This window comes from Bombina bombina, chromosome 3, assembly GCF_027579735.1.
Source record: "Bombina bombina isolate aBomBom1 chromosome 3, aBomBom1.pri, whole genome shotgun sequence".
NCBI classification, from domain to species: Eukaryota; Metazoa; Chordata; class Amphibia; order Anura; family Bombinatoridae; genus Bombina; species Bombina bombina.
Window position 1 is genome coordinate 1,029,217,248 of NC_069501.1, and position 19,893 is coordinate 1,029,237,140.

Here is a 19,893-nt window from a genome sequence, read left to right on the forward strand (position 1 = left end):
CTTTCTCTCGCCCCGAGGCTGGAGGACACCCCATCCTCATAGTGATCATTGGTGTGTTCATGTTGTGTGAGCCCTATTTTTAGTATTTTATGTGACCTGTGGTGAGTGCAGTGATTCATCCCATAAAAATTTGGCATTAAGAAAAAAGGTAGATTTATTGCGTTTCATGTAACCAAACTCCTCTAGGTTCAAAAGCTCTGTTATTCTATCCAGTCAGTTTGTTTTCATGGGGGTTTCAGGGGTTTTCCATGCCCGCGCTATTAGAGATCTTGCAACATTCAACCCTATCTGTAACAGTAAGGATCTCAATTTGCAGGGGATTTTAGGCAGGTCGTTCAACAGTGCGACTTTTGGGGATAATGCGAATTCCCTTCCCAAAATTGACTGGAAATGTGTCTCTACTTCCTTCCATGAAGGCTTTACTTTGGGGCAATACCACCACATGTGTGCTAAGCCACCCGGTTCCTGGCACCCACTCCAACACATACGCAACGACTCAGGGTATATTGTGTTTAATATGGTCGGTGTAAGATACCAGCGTGTCAATATTTTATAGTTCATCTCAAGTATCTGTGGGGACGTCGAAGATTTCTTAGTAGTTCTGAAAATTCTGTGCCAGTCTGTTATATCTATGTCTGTATTCAGATCCCCTGACCATTTGGTTGTGTATAGTGGTAATTGCGTTGTGTGGTGTGCTATAAGCAGTTTACGGGATAAAGAAAGAGGGTGTAGAACTAGGTTACCGCTATCGCATAATCTTTCAAATGGAGTGAGCGGTCTCAACAGATCTTGTTTATATTGTATAGTTTGTATAAAGTGATGTAATTGTGTACATAGCACCTTTTTAAACAAATACATTCTTAAAATTGTGAAGTGATTGCTCTTCCATACATACATAATTGCACGTCTCTTTTAACTGCTAATAATAGGTGATGATTTACTTATAGAACAGGTTTTGTCAATTAATATGTTTATACAAATAAAACAGGATACATAATTGCTGTCAATGTATTGTTTAATTGTATATTGTTCTTAAACAGCATATCAAGTATAGTAGATATTACATTTAATTGGTCATTCTCCTTTTTTGATGTCAGTTTAGTTAGTGGCAATAGCCTGCAAGAGAAGCAGAACACAGATTGTAAGTCATTTTTTGTTTCAGCTTTTTTCTTGCTATATTAAACAGACAACAGTTACACATCGATACATGATAGAAGACCCCCAGAACAATAATGAAATGTTAGGTCAAGAGAAGAGTTAAATAGGGAAGAAATATTTTAATGAAAGAAGAAAATGATATAAATGTAAGACAAAGAAAACATAGATGGAAAGGAGGTTGATGAAAAATGTTATCTTAGGAGAGTAGTGAAAGAATGTTTGTCTATCAGAAGTTCTAAGTCAACTCAAGGGTATTAAACAACACCCCAATCATTACTGTAGGAACTATAAAGCTCAAAAGTACCAACAGCCCTAAACACGCAAGGCAACCCCTTTTTTACATGGTTAGTGAGGGTGCACAGTACAAGGAGCCTGACATCCAAAACGTCGCCAACATGGACCTTGTATTGTAATGTAGGAGTCTCTGTATCACATAAAAACACTACACAACAACATATAAATTTCTCAATTTGTGTTTCTATTTTTTTTTTCAAGGGCCCTGCCGTACCAACAAGACTTCTTAGAATATCTCGGCTGAGCAGCGAGGTTTGGAATATTAGGCCCACTGAGAGTAGTAAATATGGGAAAACATGATTGATATAAGAAAGGCAGGAATAGATAGTAGGCAATGATGACCCTACCAGGACCTGCTGTCTATCCTTGATATTTAGGTTTGTGCCAGATTTATAAGCAACCCGTTCCAAATTTTTAAGATCTAGAACCAACCCTAAACTTTTTATTTTCAAAAACATTGACTATATGTGGTTTGCATTAGTAACTTACATTATCGATCCAGGCATTGTAAGCTGAAACCCTTGTGAACACTGATGGTTTGAGGTAGTAGTTGCATCCAAGGGCAGATCCAAAGCTAGTGATACCATGGACTTGGAAGACACCATTGACAGCACAGTTGAGAGGTCCACCAGAATCTCCCTAAGAAAGAAAACATGTGAATTGACTGTTGTAAAGGTACAAATCATGTAGACATTATGAAAAAAATATCTTAAATAAAATATGCAACACTCAAAAATAAAACATGGACTATTAAAATATGGTTGTGGTAGGTAAGGAAATATGCTCTTTGAATGCAGAACATACCTTGAAAAATATACATTTAGTTATGTTTTCTTCATGAGCAGGCGTAGACTTTGTATTCAGGATTGTCTCTCACATTAGCTCACAAAATTAGGCACATTTGAATTTTAGCTAGTTTTTGCCAATTTGACTCTAAACAACACCAAAAGTCTCACAGGAATACACCTCACAGGGACACCCTCCTGGCTAGTCACATGATAAAACTTTGCAATATTCTTCCTATCATTTTACATTCTTACATCATGAAATGTGCAGAAATATAAAGAATCTTTTTGAGCAGATATACTGTATGTTTGTGGACTGGCAATAGATGCAATATAATCTTGCACAGCTGTGTTGAAAAGTCAAAAAGCATCAATCTGAACTGGTTGAAGTGGGATTTGCTGTCCTAAACTACAGCTTTATTAAAATGTTTTTACACTATATATAAAATTAAAGTTGGAATAAATGTCAAATTATCTACTTATTTATCCTATCCATGAACAAAAGTCAATTTTTCTTCTGTTATGTGTGATCAGTCCACGGGTCATCATTACTTCTGGGATATAACTCCTCCCCAACAGGAAATGCAAGAGGATTCACCCAGCAGAGCTGCATATAGCTCCTCCCCTCTACGTCACTCCCAGTCATTCTCTTGCACCCAATGACTAGATAGGATGTGTGAGAGGACTATGGTGATTATACTTAGTTTTTATAACTTCAATCAAAAGTTTGTTATTTTACAATAGCACCGGAGCGTGTTATTGCCTCTCTGGCAGAGTTTGAAGAAGAATCTACCAGAGTTTTTACTATGATTTTAACCGGAGTAGTTAAGATCATATTGCTGTTTCTCGGCCATCTGAGGGAGGTAAAAGCTTCAGATCAGGGGACAGCGGGCAGATGAATCTGCATTGAGGTATGTAGCAGTTTTTATTTTCTGAATGGAATTGATGAGAAAATCCTGCCATACCGTTATAATGACATGTATGTATACTCTACACTTCAGTATTCTGGGGATGGTATTTCACTGGAATTACTCTGTTAAAAGTACATTAAACCTTTTAATAGGTATTTATTATGTTAAACGTTTTTGCTGGAATGTAGAATCGTTTGCATTTTCTGAGGTACTGAGTGAATAAATGTTTGGGCATTATTTTTCCACTTGGCAGTTGCTTGTTTTATTTGTGACAGTTTTGTTTCTCTCTCACTGCTGTGTGTGAGGGGGAGGGGCCGTTTTTGGCGCTCTTTGCTACGCATCAAAAATTTCCAGTCAGTTACTCTTGTATTTCCTGCATGATCCGGTTCATCTCTAACAGAACTCAGGGGTCTTCAAACTTCTTTGGAGGGAGGTAGATTCTCTCAGCAGAGCTGTGAGACTTATATATTGACTGTGATTAAAAACGTTACTCTGTAATTTTTATGCTTCAAATTTAATTATTGTTACTTTACTAATGGGAACAAACCTTTGCTAAAAGTTGTGTTGTTTTTAAGGATTGATGCTATAACTGTTTTTTTCAGTTCATTATTTCAACTGTCATTTAATCGTTTAGTGCTTCTTTGAGGCACAGTACGTTTTTGTTAAATAAGATTGTAACCAAGTTGCAAGTTTATTGCTAGTGTGTTAAACATGTCTGATTCAGAGGAAGATACCTGTGTCATTTGTTCCAATGCCAAGGTGGAGCCCAATAGAAATTTATGTACTAACTGTATTGATGCTACTTTAAATAAAAGCCAATCTGTACAAATTGAACAAATTTCACCAAACAGCGAGGGGAGAGTTATGCCGACTAACTCGCCTCACGTGTCAGTACCTGCATCTCCCGCCTGGGAGGTGCGTGATATTGTGGCACCTAGTACATCTGGGCGGCCATTACAGATAACATTACAAGATATGGCTACTGTTATGACCGAAGTTTTGGCTAAATTACCAGAACTAAGAGGCAAGCGTGATCACTCTGGGGTGAGAACAGAGTGCGCTGATAATACTAGGGCCATGTCTGATACTGCGTCACAGCTTGCAGAGCATGAGGACGGAGAGCTTCATTCTGTGGGTGACGGTTCTGATCCAAACAGATTGGATTCAGATATTTCAAATTTTAAATTTAAATTGGAGAACCTCCGTGTATTACTAGGGGAGGTTTTAGCGGCTCTTAATGATTGTAACACTGTTGCAATACCAGAGAAATTGTGTAGGTTGGATAAATACTTTGCGGTACCGGCGAGTACTGACGTTTTTCCTATACCTAAGAGACTAACTGAAATTGTTACTAAGGAGTGGGATAGACCCGGTGTGCCGTTCTCACCCCCTCCAATATTTAGAAAGATGTTTCCAATAGACGCCACCACACGGGACTTATGGCAAACGGTCCCTAAGGTGGAGGGAGCAGTTTCTACTTTAGCTAAGCGTACCACTATCCCGGTGGAGGATAGCTGTGCTTTTTCAGATCCAATGGATAAAAAATTAGAGGGTTACCTTAAGAAAATGTTTGTTCAACAAGGTTTTATATTGCAACCCCTTGCATGCATCGCGCCGATTACGGCTGCGGCAGCATTTTGGATTGAGTCTCTGGAAGAGAACCTTAGTTCAGCTACGCTGGACGACATTACGGACAGGCTTAGAGTCCTTAAACTAGCTAATTCATTCATTTCGGAGGCCGTAGTACATTTAACCAAACTTACGGCTAAGAACTCAGGATTCGCCATTCAGGCACGTAGGGCGCTGTGGCTAAAATCCTGGTCAGCTGATGTAACTTCTAAGTCCAAATTACTTAATATACCTTTCAAGGGGCAAACTTTATTTGGGCCCGGTTTGAAAGAAATTATCGCTGACATTACAGGAGGTAAGGGCCACGCCCTGCCTCAAGACAAAGCCAAAGCTAAGGCTAGACAGTCTAATTTTCGTCCCTTTCGGAATTTCAAAGCAGGAGCAGCACCAACTTCCACTGCACCAAAACAGGAAGGAGCTGTTGCTCGTTACAGACAAGGCTGGAAACCTAACCAGTCCTGGAACAAGGGCAAGCAGGCCAGGAAACCTGCTGCTGCCCCAAAGACAGCATGAACCGAGGGCCCCCGATCCGGGACCGGATCTAGTGGGGGGCAGACTCTCTCTCTTCGCCCAGGCTTGGGCAAGAGATGTTCAGGATCCCTGGGCGCTAGAGATCATATCTCAGGGATACCTTCTAGACTTCAAATTCTCTCCCCCAAGAGGGAGATTTCATCTGTCAAGGTTGTCAACAAACCAGATAAAGAAAGAAGCGTTTCTACGCTGTGTACAAGATCTGTTATTAATGGGAGTGATCCATCCGGTTCCGCGGTCGGAACAAGGACAAGGGTTTTACTCAAACCTGTTTGTGGTTCCCAAAAAAGAGGGAACTTTCAGGCCAATCTTGGATTTAAAGATCCTAAACAAATTCCTAAGAGTTCCATCGTTCAAAATGGAAACTATTCGGACAATCTTACCCATGATCCAAAAGGGTCAGTACATGACCACAGTGGATTTAAAGGATGCTTACCTTCACATACCGATTCACAAAGATCATTACCGGTATCTAAGGTTTGCCTTCTTAGACAGGCATTACCAGTTTGTAGCTCTTCCATTCGGATTGGCTACGGCTCCAAGAATCTTCACAAAGGTTCTGGGTGCCCTTCTGGCGGTACTAAGACCGCGAGGAATTTCGGTAGCTCCGTACCTAGACGACATTCTGATACAAGCTTCAAGCTTTCAAACTGCCAAATCTCATACAGAGTTAGTTCTGGCATTTCTAAGGTCGCATGGATGGAAAGTGAACGAAAAGAAGAGTTCTCTCTTTCCTCTCACAAGAGTTCCATTCTTGGGGACTCTTATAGATTCTGTAGAAATGAAGATTTATCTGACAGAAGACAGATTAACAAAGCTTCTAAATGCATGCCGTGTCCTTCATTCCATTCAACTCCCGTCAGTAGCTCAATGCATGGAGGTGATCGGCTTAATGGTAGCAGCAATGGACATAGTACCCTTTGCACGTCTACATCTCAGACCGCTGCAATTGTGCATGCTGAGTCAGTGGAATGGGGATTACTCAGACTTGTCCCCTACTCTGAATCTGGATCAAGAGACCAGAAACTCTCTTCTATGGTGGCTTTCTCGGCCACATCTGTCCAGGGGGATGCCATTCAGCAGGCCGGACTGGACAATTGTAACAACAGACGCCAGCCTACTAGGTTGGGGCGCTGTCTGGAATTCTCTGAAGGCTCAGGGACATTGGAGTCAGGAGGAAAGTCTCCTGCCAATAAACATTCTGGAATTGAGAGCAGTTCTCAATGCCCTTCTGGCTTGGCCCCAGTTAAAAACTCGGGGGTTCATCAGGTTTCAGTCGGACAACATCACGACTGTAGCTTACATCAACCATCAGGGAGGGACAAGAAGCTCCCTAGCAATGATGGAAGTATCAAAGATAATTCGCTGGGCAGAGTCTCACTCTTGCCACCTGTCAGCAATCCACATCCCGGGAGTGGAGAACTGGGAGGCGGATTTCTTGAGTCGCCAGACCTTTCATCCGGGGGAGTGGGAACTTCATCCGGAGGTCTTTGCCCAAATACTTCGACGTTGGGGCAAACCAGAGATAGATCTCATGGCGTCTCGCCAGAACGCCAAACTTCCTCGCTACGGGTCCAGATCCAGGGATCCGGGAGCGGTTCTGATAGATGCTTTGACAGCACCTTGGAACTTCGGGATGGCTTATGTGTTTCCACCCTTCCCGCTGCTTCCTCGATTGATTGCCAAAATCAAACAGGAGAGAGCATCAGTGATTCTAATAGCGCCTGCATGGCCACGCAGGACTTGGTATGCAGATCTAGTGGACATGTCATCCTGTCCGCCTTGGTCTCTACCTCTAAGACAGGACCTTCTGATACAGGGTCCATTCAAACATCAAAATCTAACTTCTCTGAAGCTGACTGCTTGGAAATTGAACGCTTGATTTTATCAAAACGTGGGTTTTCTGAGTCGGTTATTGATACCCTGATACAGGCTAGGAAGCCTGTTACCAGAAGGATTTACCATAAGATATGGCGTAAATACCTATACTGGTGCGAATCCAGAGGTTACTCCTGGAGTAAGGTTAGGATTCCTAGGATATTGTCCTTTCTACAAGAAGGTTTAGAAAAGGGTTTATCGGCTAGCTCATTAAAGGGACAGATCTCAGCTCTGTCCATCTTGTTTCACAGGCGTCTGTCAGAAAATCCAGACGTCCAGGCCTTTTGTCAGGCTTTAGCTAGGATCAAGCCTGTGTTTAAAACTGTTGCTCCGCCATGGAGTTTAAACCTTGTTCTTAACGTTCTACAAGGAGTTCCGTTTGAACCCCTTCATTCCATTGATATAAAGTTGTTATCTTGGAAAGTGTTATTTTTAATGGCTATTTCTTCGGCTCGGAGAGTCTCTGAGTTATCAGCTTTACATTGTGATTCTCCTTATTTGATTTTTCATTCAGATAAGGTAGTTCTGCGTACAAAACCTGGGTTCTTACCTAAGGTAGTCACTAACAGGAACATCAATCAAGAGATCGTGGTGCCTTCCCTGTGCCCGAATCCTTCTTCAAAGAAGGAACGTCTTCTACACAATCTGGATGTAGTTCGTGCCCTCAAGTTCTACTTGCAGGCAACTAAGGATTTTCGACAAACGTCTTCCCTGTTTGTCGTGTACTCTGGTCAGAGGAGAGGTCATAAGGCTTCGGCTACCTCTCTCTCCTTCTGGCTTCGTAGCATAATTCGTTTAGCCTATGAGACTGCTGGACAGCAGCCTCCTGAAAGAATTACAGCTCATTCTACTAGAGCTGTGGCTTCCACTTGGGCCTTTAAGAATGAGGCCTCTGTTGAACAGATTTGCAAGGCTGCAACTTGGTCTTCGCTTCATACTTTTTCCAAATTTTACAAATTTGACACTTTTGCTTCTTCGGAGGCTATTTTTGGGAGAAAGGTTCTTCAGGCAGTGGTTCCTTCTGTATAATGAGCCTGCCTATCCCTCCCGTCATCCGTGTACTTTTGCTTTGGTATTGGTATCCCAGAAGTAATGATGACCCGTGGACTGATCACACATAACAGAAGAAAACATAATTTATGCTTACCTGATAAATTCCTTTCTTCTGTTGTGTGATCAGTCCACGGCCCGCCCTGTTTTTTAAGGCAGGTAAATATCTTTTAAATTATACTCCAGTCACCACTTCACCCTTGGTTTCTCCTTTCTCGTTGATTCTTGGTCGAATGACTGGGAGTGACGTAGAGGGGAGGAGCTATATGCAGCTCTGCTGGGTGAATCCTCTTGCATTTCCTGTTGGGGAGGAGTTATATCCCAGAAGTAATGATGACCCGTGGACTGATCACACAACAGAAGAAAGAAATTTATCAGGTAAGCATAAATTATGTTTCTATTGATAAAAAAAATACAATGCCTACTTGTCCTCATTTTTCCCATACAAAATATTTTAACAACATTATTATACAAATTACCTAATGTTTATACCTCCAATTAAACTATGGAACTTATTTCATGTTGTCTTCTATGATATTGACTGCATGTTACAAGAATGTAAGATTTTGAAAATGCCTTGTGATGTAAACCAATGTGATTGAGCCACACAATGTGATCCATCATGACTCTTTGGATAAAACACCTATGGCTCCATCTTGTATCACAATTATCATGATAATATTTTAAACATAGTAAAGCTATACCATATTAGCTGAATAAAATGAAATATTACAAGCAAGTTGGAAATGCCATATAATTGATGTAAAACATCTTACATTGCAGCTTGAAGTGATTCCATCACCACCAGCGCACACCATGGTGGTCTTGACTGTGGTGCCCCAATAAGAGCCGGAGGAACAAGTTGAGTGGGCAACCACAGGGAGAGGAGCCTGCTGAAGAATAGAAGGGAGAGATCCACCAGCTGCAGGAAGAATGAAATGGGGAAGCACATTAAAACTTTGAAGCAACTTTTACAACTCACAATAAAAAACAAGCAATAACTTAATTTAATAAGTATATTTTTAACTTACTGCTAGTCCTGCCCCATCCTGTAACGGTGCAAGGGTAATTGTGGGCCAAGACAGATCCACTGCTGGGCAGGGCAGCCACTTTCACATAACTGTTCAGGACAGCGTTGGAGGCCAGCTTGAGAACTGCAATATCATAACTAAATACAAATATAGAAGATTACAAAGTTAAATCGGCAAATATAAGGAATGAAATCATTAGGTCATTTACTTGAATATTTACCCTAGGCATATAGCAATTCATAACATGAGGACTTCACAATGAAAAACATCTCACCTAAGAAGGAGGATATTGTGTTTGTATTGCAGGGGAGCCGGGAAATGTAATGTGAAATTTTTAAATTTCACAATTGTGAATGGTAGAAATTTAATTTTTTCAACCTGAAAGTCTAAAAAATCCTCAAGTTTTATCCAGTTTATTGAAAATCTGAAAGGCAAATTGATAACTCAACAATATGACTACATGCTAAATTCCGAATTGAATGTCCAAGGTTTCTTTGAAAATGGGGCCAATTTATCAAATCAGTGCTGGTGAATCTACAAAGGCAATATATTTCTCCATTCATTCATACAGAATATATACAGTATGCCATGTTGAGAGGAGAGTGGGTTTGGAATTAAGAGAGGGCGATTCTCCCCCGATACAGGAGGAAGTGTGTGATCAGAGCGTACAGCATTGAGTGTGAGAAAAGGTGAAAATTTAAGTTTTGAAGTGTATTGTATTTCTGATTCTGTATATGACAACATATGTATACATGACAATTATATTGTGTTTTTTATGGAATTACACTATGGACGAAGATTGTATTATTATAGAAATTCACTTTATAACAGTTTTTCAGTCTGATACTTTGTATTTCTGTAAATATTGGCTGATATGAAGACTGATGTACAGTTTTTTCATTTTATTTTGTTTGTCATATTGTATTCTCCTTCATACCATTATAAAAAGGCATTTAAAAAGAAAAACATCTCACCTAGGCCCTGATGATCTAAAGTGCCACAAGGCAGCAAACTATTCAAAAGGGATCTGTTGCAATGTTGAGAAAGCCAGCAAAATATTCAAAAGTGCCGACAGTAGTACTGTTTAAAGGCAGCATCACCGAGATGCGTTTTACCATACATTTCATTGGGTGTTGATGCTTCTTTGATACTGGTGAAATATTCAAAGCAGTATCGCCACCTACATCGAAGATGTAATGTAAATGATCCCTTTACACAGTACTATATGACAATACAATGTACATGTGTCATCAGAAACTCAACCCATGTTCTTCCAATAAAATAGTGAATTTAACATATCTATAATACACCTATGGGAGTTGTATGGGGGATTGTAGGTATATGATATATGTGTATATATTGTTTAATGTATATGTATTGTATAGTATAATGTAAGAATATGTATGTAAACTGTGATTGTACTAATCATCTATTGTTTCACTAGGCGTGTTTTTTTTACTTACTTTATTGTAATTGCGCTTTCTCAATATTCATATTTACATTATGTTAAGAACGTGCAATCAAGATTGCAATTTTCATTTTTCTCGTTGACATATTTCACAATATTGTGATCTCAATGTTGCATTTTTTATATTTCATAATATTGAGAACACGATTGCGTGATCATGTTTTACCTATAATATTGCAATTGCACTGTAGCAGATGTGTTCTATATTAATATATATTTATATCTATCTATAGATTAATAGATGTATATTAATATTAATATAGAACACATTTGCTACAGAGTGATCACAATATTAAAAGTAAAATACTATTGCGCTCTCAGTATAGTGAAATATGAAAACGTGAAAATACGATTGCAATTTTGTGATTGTGCAATCTTAAAATAAATTAAAAAAATCACGCCTAAGGAAACAATAGAAGATTAGTACAATCACGCTTACAGTTTACATACATGTTCTTAAATTATACTATACAATCCCCCAGCTCCTATAGTTTTAATAGGATATTTTGTCCGCAATGTCGTCAGACTTTTGCTGAAGTTGAGATCCCCATTATATCCTATGGGAGACACATCGCCATTCATCAGCACAACGAGGTTCAGCCCACTTTGTAGAAAATATTGACAGACCGACAGACTGAGAGCCTGGCAAGCACAAACAGGCAATTTCTCGTCGGTATTCTCCACAGCCTTTGTCCTTACCACCTGTATTGGAAGGCTTCTCGTTGAATCAACTACCCTTTCTTTGATGAATCTCTAAATTACTTTTGAACTTGTGACCTTGCTACTTGAGATCACGACTCCTTATTTTGGCGTTGGCTAGCTTAGAAAAGAGAAGAGAAAGAGCTGACAGTAGGGAAACCATTAAGGTTATGACGTCTTTCCTTCTACACTTTCTTTTTTTTTTTAGATCATGTACCATTTTAGTAGCACTTCTTTGAATATATTCTAGGTTATGTATACAGAGATTTTTCCTCTAGAGCTGTACATAATATTTAAAAAGGTCTAACTAATGACATAAGTTTAATGTTCTGCTGCTAATATATTTACCTATTTATTTTAGATTTCCATTAACCTAGATATTGAACTTCCAATTCTAAAATATTAATTTCATTGTCAAAATGATTATCATATTGTTCACAAATTCCTTATATATATATATATATATATATATATATATATATATATATATATATATATATATAAAAAATTATTCTCTGATTACATATTCTCGGAAGTTAAAAGCATTTTTTATTCAACATTTTTTTAATCTTTGGGCAACCCCATATATCATGTATTATATCTGCTGTGATACTGCATTGTTTACCAAACAATATGTCCACATCACCTACTTTATTTTCATTTTATTAAGGAATCATTACCAGAATACAAAATGCAACGTTTCGGGTAGTACACCCTTAATCATGCCATACAACACTCACAAAGATTCTATTTATAGCAACCTAGACCTCATAATCACAATGTAGCAACACCTGACTTCATTGTTTACCAGCATTTGAACTATATAAAATTGTAATTATTAATGCTATGTCTAAAATATAAGAGCACATGTCGTTATTTAGAATATCTTTAATTATTTATTGATAATTTTAAGGCATATTTGAATCTTATATAATGTATGTATTTTATATTGCTGGGATGATGCATTTAAGTTGTAGGTGTTACTTACCCAGCTGCAACATTGTTGGTGTTCCAGTTAGCATGTTTCACAATCTTTGACACAGCAATGATCTGCTCAGTACCATCATTCAAGCTAAGGTTGTGATCTCCCAATGCCACACGGAAAGAAACCACTCTGTTCATGAAACATAAAAAAGTATCTTAGTCTATTTATTGACAGTGCCAGAAGGAAGTTTATCAGAGCAGCTAGACTAAAGACAAACCAGTGAACAGAACACCATGAACACTAGCGATCATTGCACAAATGTTACAACACAAGAAACTCTGCATTAAAGGTCTGTTATAATCCATTTATCAATGCACAATCCTTATTTAAACAATTCTGGGTGTATTCAGCATGTTACATGCATATTTACATACATAAATTTAGCAAGCAGGAAAGATCAGCATGTGTTTTTGGAGTGGGCATTATGCTGGCATGAAATCTTTGGCTACCAATAGTACTGAGGGGTGACAGAGATTACAGAGGTGACCTATGTATGCATGTAGTTGTTTTTAAAGGGGTTGCTGAGGCATGTTTTTGGTTTGAAGTCTGACGTGGACATATAGGTGGCTTTAGCTGGTTAAGGCAAGGGTTGAGGTGGGATGCAGGTATTTAGAGTAAAGCTTTTACATTTTAAAGATAGCCATGCATGCCATATTTGTAATTATCTGGCTTCTCTAGCAGTTCAAAATATATATCAGGGACTTTCTTAAATAATTATTACTAGTATACATCATTTACCCAAATAAGATAGATACCTGATATTTACGGATATCTATCTATCTATCTATCTATCTATCTATCTATCTATCGTCTATCTATCATCTATCTATCTATCTATCTATCTATCTATCTCTCTATTTATTTATCTATCTATCTATCGGAAGAAAATAGAAAATGTTTTTGAACATAATGACAAATGGAATGATAGAATGCATTAAACAGTGGAAAATTAGCTTACAAAAAATTGTATAAATGGGTTCTTTGTTGTAAATAATATATGTTGCACATTTTTTTTTACATTATTACATTTTTATTTAAGCTTCAAGAGCTGTTATCACAATTTGCTTTGACCTTACACCTCACAAGAGCATTTGCTGCTTAGTTAACCTTCCCATGTGTGTAATATAGTATAAATCATGCAAAAGATTATTTTAGTGCAATTGCTTTGCAAATCTGAGGACTCCTTACCTGTCCACACAGTGAGCAGCAGTCAGGACCCAGTTAGCACGGATTAGGGTTCCACCGCAGGTGTGGTACCAGCTGCTTCCAGAGAGATATTGCAGAGAAACCTGGTTGAGAAAAATGATACACAAAAATTTTGAAACTAGAAAGTAGTTATTAGTAAAGTTAGTGGTATATTTTAATTTAATGTAATCTTTTAGACTTCTGACTTCTTGGTTACTCTGTGGTTACTAGTTTTAGTTGAAGCATTTTGAACACCAGTGCTAAATATCTGTTTACCAACTGAATTTTCCTTTACACATAGAAATTCAGATATATATGATTTATCTGACCACCAACTTGCAAATAAAAAACAATATTAAAATTTACATATATCAGGAAAATCCTTCATAATAAAAGGCATAGCTACCAAGGGCATAACTACAGGGGGTCTCAGAAGTCTCAGTGGAGACTGGGCCCACATCTTTAGGGGGCCCAACTAGCCCTGCTGTTAGCAGTAGCATTGTTGAGCGGGGCTGGTGGCACCAAGCAATATAGGCATCATGTCTGGTCCCTGTTGTGCCCCCTTACAGTGTAACTACAGTGTATGGGGGCAGGTTTTCCAAGATGGCTGTCACACGTGATGCTGTACATAAAAATCTGCCACCATATTTATAAAGGAAGGCTTGTCAGATGTATATCTTTTCACATGGACTAAATAAAGGGTGAAGGAGGACTCACTGTCATAGAGAGCAGCTCTTTTTATCCTATGTGGCTACTGGCTTAGTGCTGATTTTAAGCTAGAATGTTTGAACGAATGGCTGATACTTAGCATTTTTAGGAGGCAAGGGGCATCTCAAACATTGCAATAAACATGTGTAACATTTTTATTATGTGAAAAGTCACAATTTTGAATATGGAGAGGTAGGACACAGTTCTTATGACCATTATGGTGTTGTAAGCTTGGCCTGAAAAAATTGTGCTCATTAGATTCGGAAATTCATCTTAATAATGGTGCAGCAAAGTCTCTTCTAAGTTGCTTACATCACTGCTATCAAAGAACATAGTAGCATCACTTTTTATCAATATCTATCTATCTATCTATCATCTATCTATCTATCTATCTATCTATCTATCTTTATTACAGCATGCATTGCATGAATGATCATTTCATGGTAACCTAGTCTTTAATTAATTAAAAGGTTAAACAAATGTAAACTCTGCCAACTAGAAGCTTATATTGTTAAATGAAGAGCCCTTTGTTAAGAAAATGTTTTCCAGTTGGGCTCTCTACAAGGGGAAGACTGAATACTTAATGTAGAGTGTGAGTATAAAACCTCACGTCACCTTATTCTAGCAGCAGGACATAAGCTCCTAAAGTCTGTTTCTTCTTTTATGTCCCAGAGACTCAGGGCTAGATTAGCATCAGAAAATGGCGCACAAACGTTTTACTTTTAACTTGTAATACACGCACTACCTGTCAAGCGCAAAAAGCTTACTTCTAGCAAAGTTACGCTCAAACAAAAGCACTAAATAGTAGACATGTGTGATTTGATTCGGTCCGAATCGAAATTCGGACGAATTTGTCGAATTCGGAGATTCGGATCGATTCGAATTTCCGAATTGCGGTAGTGCTGAATCTACCGAATAAATCCGAATTGATTCGAATTTATTCGGTAGGTTCGGATGGATTCGGATGGCCGTGTATTACACTAGTATTGTACAGTATACTAGTGTAATACACAGCACATCCCACTTAACACTGACCAAAATTCGGAAATTCCGAATCGATTCGAACCGAATCGAACCAAATCAAACCAAATTTTTTACGAATCCAAAAGAATCCGAATGAATCTGAAACGAATTCATTCGATTTCTTCCGAATTCGAATCAGTCTGAATCGATCCGAACCAAACCAAATTTTTCGAAGCTGCACAAGTCTACTAAATAGCGCGTCACTTGTAATCTGACCCCCAATGGGGAATATGACCAAATACAATTTTATTTGTTTTGCAAGATAATGTCTCTTTAAATATCTAGTATTTGTTTTAATATGTTCCTAAAAGGTTATTAAACATTTTATTGCTATTAATATTTACCTGCCAAGGCCATGCATTTTTGGCTGCATTGGTTCCTCCTACAACACGTGCACTATCCTGTATGTCCTCAATGTAGCTGATGTCCTCGGAACATTGTCCTTGAAAAAAAAAAAAGAAAGTTGTACATATGAAGATACCATGTGCTAGATTACAAGTGAGGTGCAAACGATTTTACGCTAGTGCAATCGTGTTTTTGTGAGCTATTTTCATTGCGCTGATATTACAAGTGGAGCGAAATCACGATTGTGGTAGGGTAATTGCCATTTACGCTTCAATCCTTACCGCAATCTCAGAGCTGAAATGTCACAAAACACATCAAAAATACATTACAAAGTACAGTTACACTCATATTAACACTGTCTAATAAAAATTATTTTAATAAAAATAGTGCACAAAAAAGTTATAAGGGCTCAAAGATCTAGGAAATCTAGGGTTGGAGAAAAAAAAGGCAGGCAAATGGCTTTAACATTGAGACACATACATATACATGTCTAAAGATGTATTTGTATGTATGTATGTATATGTTTACATATGTGCACATATATATTAATGTATTTGTATGTGTATATATGTATTTACAGTCATTTATACACATATAAAAACATTAATATATATGTACACATATATTAATATATATATATATATATATAAGTGCATTATATCCCTTTGCCATTAAGTAGATGAAAACATGATAAAACATTTTTATGCAATATTCATATTTAATAAAGATTTTAACCATGTATAAACTGTAAATACCGTATTTTTTACATTTACTAATGCGAATATGCTATGTTGTTTGCGCGATGGGTGTTTTTTTTCAACAATTTTTTCTCTCCATTGACTTCTATGGGGAATGCGAAAATGTAATGGTGTTTGTGCGATCTAGGGTGTTTTTTCCTCACTTTTTCTTCTCCATTGATCTCTATGTGGGAATACATGCACGCGCACGCGAAAACTTAAGTTAGGTTTTTCGTGCTATTCGGGTTAACGCTAGCACAAAATACATTTTTTTTGGACTTGTAATACGATCGCAACCCGACAAGCGCAAAAATGAAAATCCTAGCGGAGTAATACCGCGCCACTTGTAATCTAGCCCTATAAATATAATAATATATTTAAAAACTGATTATTAGGTGTTTACTCCTACATTAAATTGTATGGTTGCTTATTGAGTTTGTAATTATTCTCTAATAATTTGCTTTGCATGGGCATTAAAGCTACTGGCAACAAAGTTTACTAGTTTAATATACAAAGGGACATATAGAAGTGGTGTAATATAAACTTGTAATTTTTTCTAGCTTTAAGTGTTTAAAGACATACATTTTCAAAAAAGACTATTTCATGAAAAAGGTGACACATGGAGAAGGAATGTGGATGTGAAATGCGTAGTGGAGAGTTTGCAGTTTGACCATACATTGTATTTACAGCAGTGTTATCTTGTTTCCTGCTTATTTTTAATACAAGTATTGTTTTTATTAAATATTTTACTATACTTTATTTAATTGTGTATGATTGCTATATATTGTGAACTGAGAGTACAAATATTTACTTTTTAACACATTGAAGTATCGTATGTATTTCTACCAGTTGTACTTTAAGCTTGCAGTTTCTATTTTTTATTTTATTTCACTTTTATCTCTTTTACAAATAGCAACATTACATTGTATAATTCTACAATTTTAAGGTGGTATAGTCCCCCTTTCTATAGGATGTGCTCTGCTTTAGTGGTGTAGACACTGTTTCATGAATGTAAAACTTTTTGGTATTAGTAAAAATCCATTTCATCCACATTTCATTTTGCATGGGCAGACAATGCATCCAACTTCACTGGATCTGACATTTGTTTTTCTATTGCTGATAGTAACTAGATCCAATGCTTCTGCTTTCAATATTCTTCTTCTAATCAATCTACCATATACTGTATATATATATATATATATATATATATATACCAACCATATTTAAATTCTGGAGAAAAAAAAACCTAATAATCAGAGCTAAAAAACCGCTGATGTACATTATTAAAAATAGCACAAAGACCCTAACCTGGGCTGTTACTAGGGATGGGCGAATGTTTCTAAAAATTCGAAATTTAAAACGAATTTTGATACATTCGTTCGTTCGAATCGAATTTCGAATGTTTATATAACATTCTAACATTCTATTTTCGAATTTTTCAATAAAATTCGAAAATATTCGTTCGAATAATAGAATGTTTAGCTATGTAATGCATTCAATTTCGAAATGTAATATTCGAATTCGAATGTGACATTCGAATTCGAATGTCACATTCGAATTTGAAGTAGTATTTCTAGTCTAATACTGTGTTTTAAATGTAATATTTGAATTCGAATGCTACATTCGAATTCGAATGTCACATTCGAATTTGAAGTAGTATTTCTAGTCTAATACTGTGTTTTAAATGTAATATTCGAATTTGAATGTGACATTCAAATTCGAATGTCACATTCGAATTCTAAATAGTATTTCTAGTCTAATACTGTGTTTTTTAAATGTAATATTCGAATTCGAATGTCACATTCAAATTCGAAATAGTATTTCTAGTTTGCAACTGTGCTTAATAAATGTAATATTCAAATTCGAATGTGAAATTCGATTTGAATGTGACATTCGATTTGAATTTGACATTCAAATTCGAAATAGTATTTCTAGTCTAATACTGTGTTTTATAAATGTAATATTCGAATTCGAATGTGACATTCGATTCGAATGTGATATTCGATTTGAATGTGACATTCGAAATAGTGTTTCTAGTCTACAATTGTGTTTTATAAATGTAATATTCAAATTCAAATGTGACATTCGAATGTAACTTTCAAATTCGAATGTGACATTCGAAAACTGTAAATAACATTCGAAAATCGAATTTTTAAGAATATTCGTTCTTATCAACATTCTATTATGTAAATCGAATTTCTACAATAACATTCGTTCTAACATTCGAATTTGGATATAAACACATTCGCCCATCCCTAGCTGTTACCTAAAACATTTAACCGTAGAATATCATGAAATAATGCAAAGCACTTGTAAGAAAGCTACAGTCTCAGTGTAGTGAGGAGGAACTATCTTACTTCCTCATGTCTTCTATCCTCCCTCTTCTTTTCACCCCCCCCCCCTTTTTTCCCAAAAGTGAGTCTAATATATAATGTTCTCTTGTGACAATATTATTTAAAGGGACACTCAAGTCAAAATAAACTTTTATGATTTAGAAAGAAAGTGCAGTTTTAAGACACTTTCCAATTTACATACATTATCAAATTTTGCTCATTCTTTTTATATGCAAACTTTCTGGGACAAGATCCTACTGTGCATGTGCACAAGCCTACAGGGTATAATTATACTAGTCTGTGATTGGCTGATGTCTGTCACATGATACAGGGCACCAGAAAATGGGAGAAAAAATTAATTTGTCAGAAAAAAATCTACTGCTCATTTGAAATTCAGAGTAGGCCTGTCTTTAAGGGCACACATGTTTGTTTGCGGACTGTTAAGAAGCTCTATTACAGGGTGCCAAGACAGTAGCAACTTTATGAATTAAAATTAATATAATACGGGGAAAATATAGTGTGATTTTACTAATTCATAGTGTGATCTGGAGAACAGACCTCAAGCAGTCTGTTACATTACCTAATAGTGTGACTTGACAACTCTGCTATATACAATTACATATGCACAGACACATATATATTTACTAATAGACTGCTGTATAATAGTATACACATATGTAACTTACCGCAAAGGACAAGAGCAGCAAGCAGAACGAGCTTCAGCATTGTGGATCTGTTTCAAGTGAACTTCCCTACTGAATATCATTGTTGACTTATATTTATACCTGGACTGGCAAGGAATCTGCTAATGTGAGTATGAGAAAAGCTCCATAAATTACAGGTGCAACAAATGGCAAACACGTTGATTTGTTTCGCAATGGTCATATTTATAGTTCTCAAGGTCTTGTAGCATATTTATAGTTTATTTTCTTATTCAAGTTATACAGTAGTTTGCATAAGCACTCACCCCCTTATAGGTATTTTATCATGTTATTTTGTTATTGTGGTAAATTTATTTAACCCTTTAAGGACACAGCTTTCAGTTTGCTCAATTGTTTTATGACGGAAAAATTCCGTCATATGTCCTTAAGAGGTTAGGATTGTCTGTCCCTGATCTGAATAATATTAAAGATGGAAAACCTT

The 19,893-nt window shown here is 36.9% G+C and overlaps 1 protein-coding gene across 1 annotated transcript; it reads right to left on the reverse strand.

Moving 5' to 3' along the window:
* Positions 1-997: 997 nt before the first annotated feature.
* LOC128654348 (chymotrypsin-like elastase family member 1) lies at positions 998-19,507 on the reverse strand. The gene is made up of 8 exons (XM_053708229.1): positions 19,437-19,507; positions 15,680-15,777; positions 13,608-13,708; positions 12,423-12,548; positions 9,268-9,404; positions 9,013-9,158; positions 1,942-2,091; positions 998-1,116 (listed from the first exon to the last, which is right to left on the reverse strand). Exons 1-8 carry the CDS (start codon positions 19,474-19,476, stop codon positions 1,099-1,101), a joined length of 816 nt encoding a protein of 271 aa, XP_053564204.1. The 5' UTR covers positions 19,477-19,507; the 3' UTR covers positions 998-1,098.
* Positions 19,508-19,893: the final 386 nt, after the last annotated feature.

Excerpts from the sequence above, each read along its gene's own strand:
- LOC128654348 (XM_053708229.1), bottom strand. The coding sequence starts at position 19,476 with ATGCTGAAGCTCGTTCTGCTTGCTGCTCTTGTCCTTTGCG. Across the intron at positions 15,778-19,436 it reads TGCTGCTCTTGTCCTTTGCG|GACAATGTTCCGAGGACATC; the intron begins GTAAGTTACATA and ends TTTTTTTTCAAG. Across the intron at positions 12,549-13,607 it reads GCTGCTCACTGTGTGGACAG|AGTGGTTTCTTTCCGTGTGG; the intron begins GTAAGGAGTCCT and ends TTTCATGAACAG.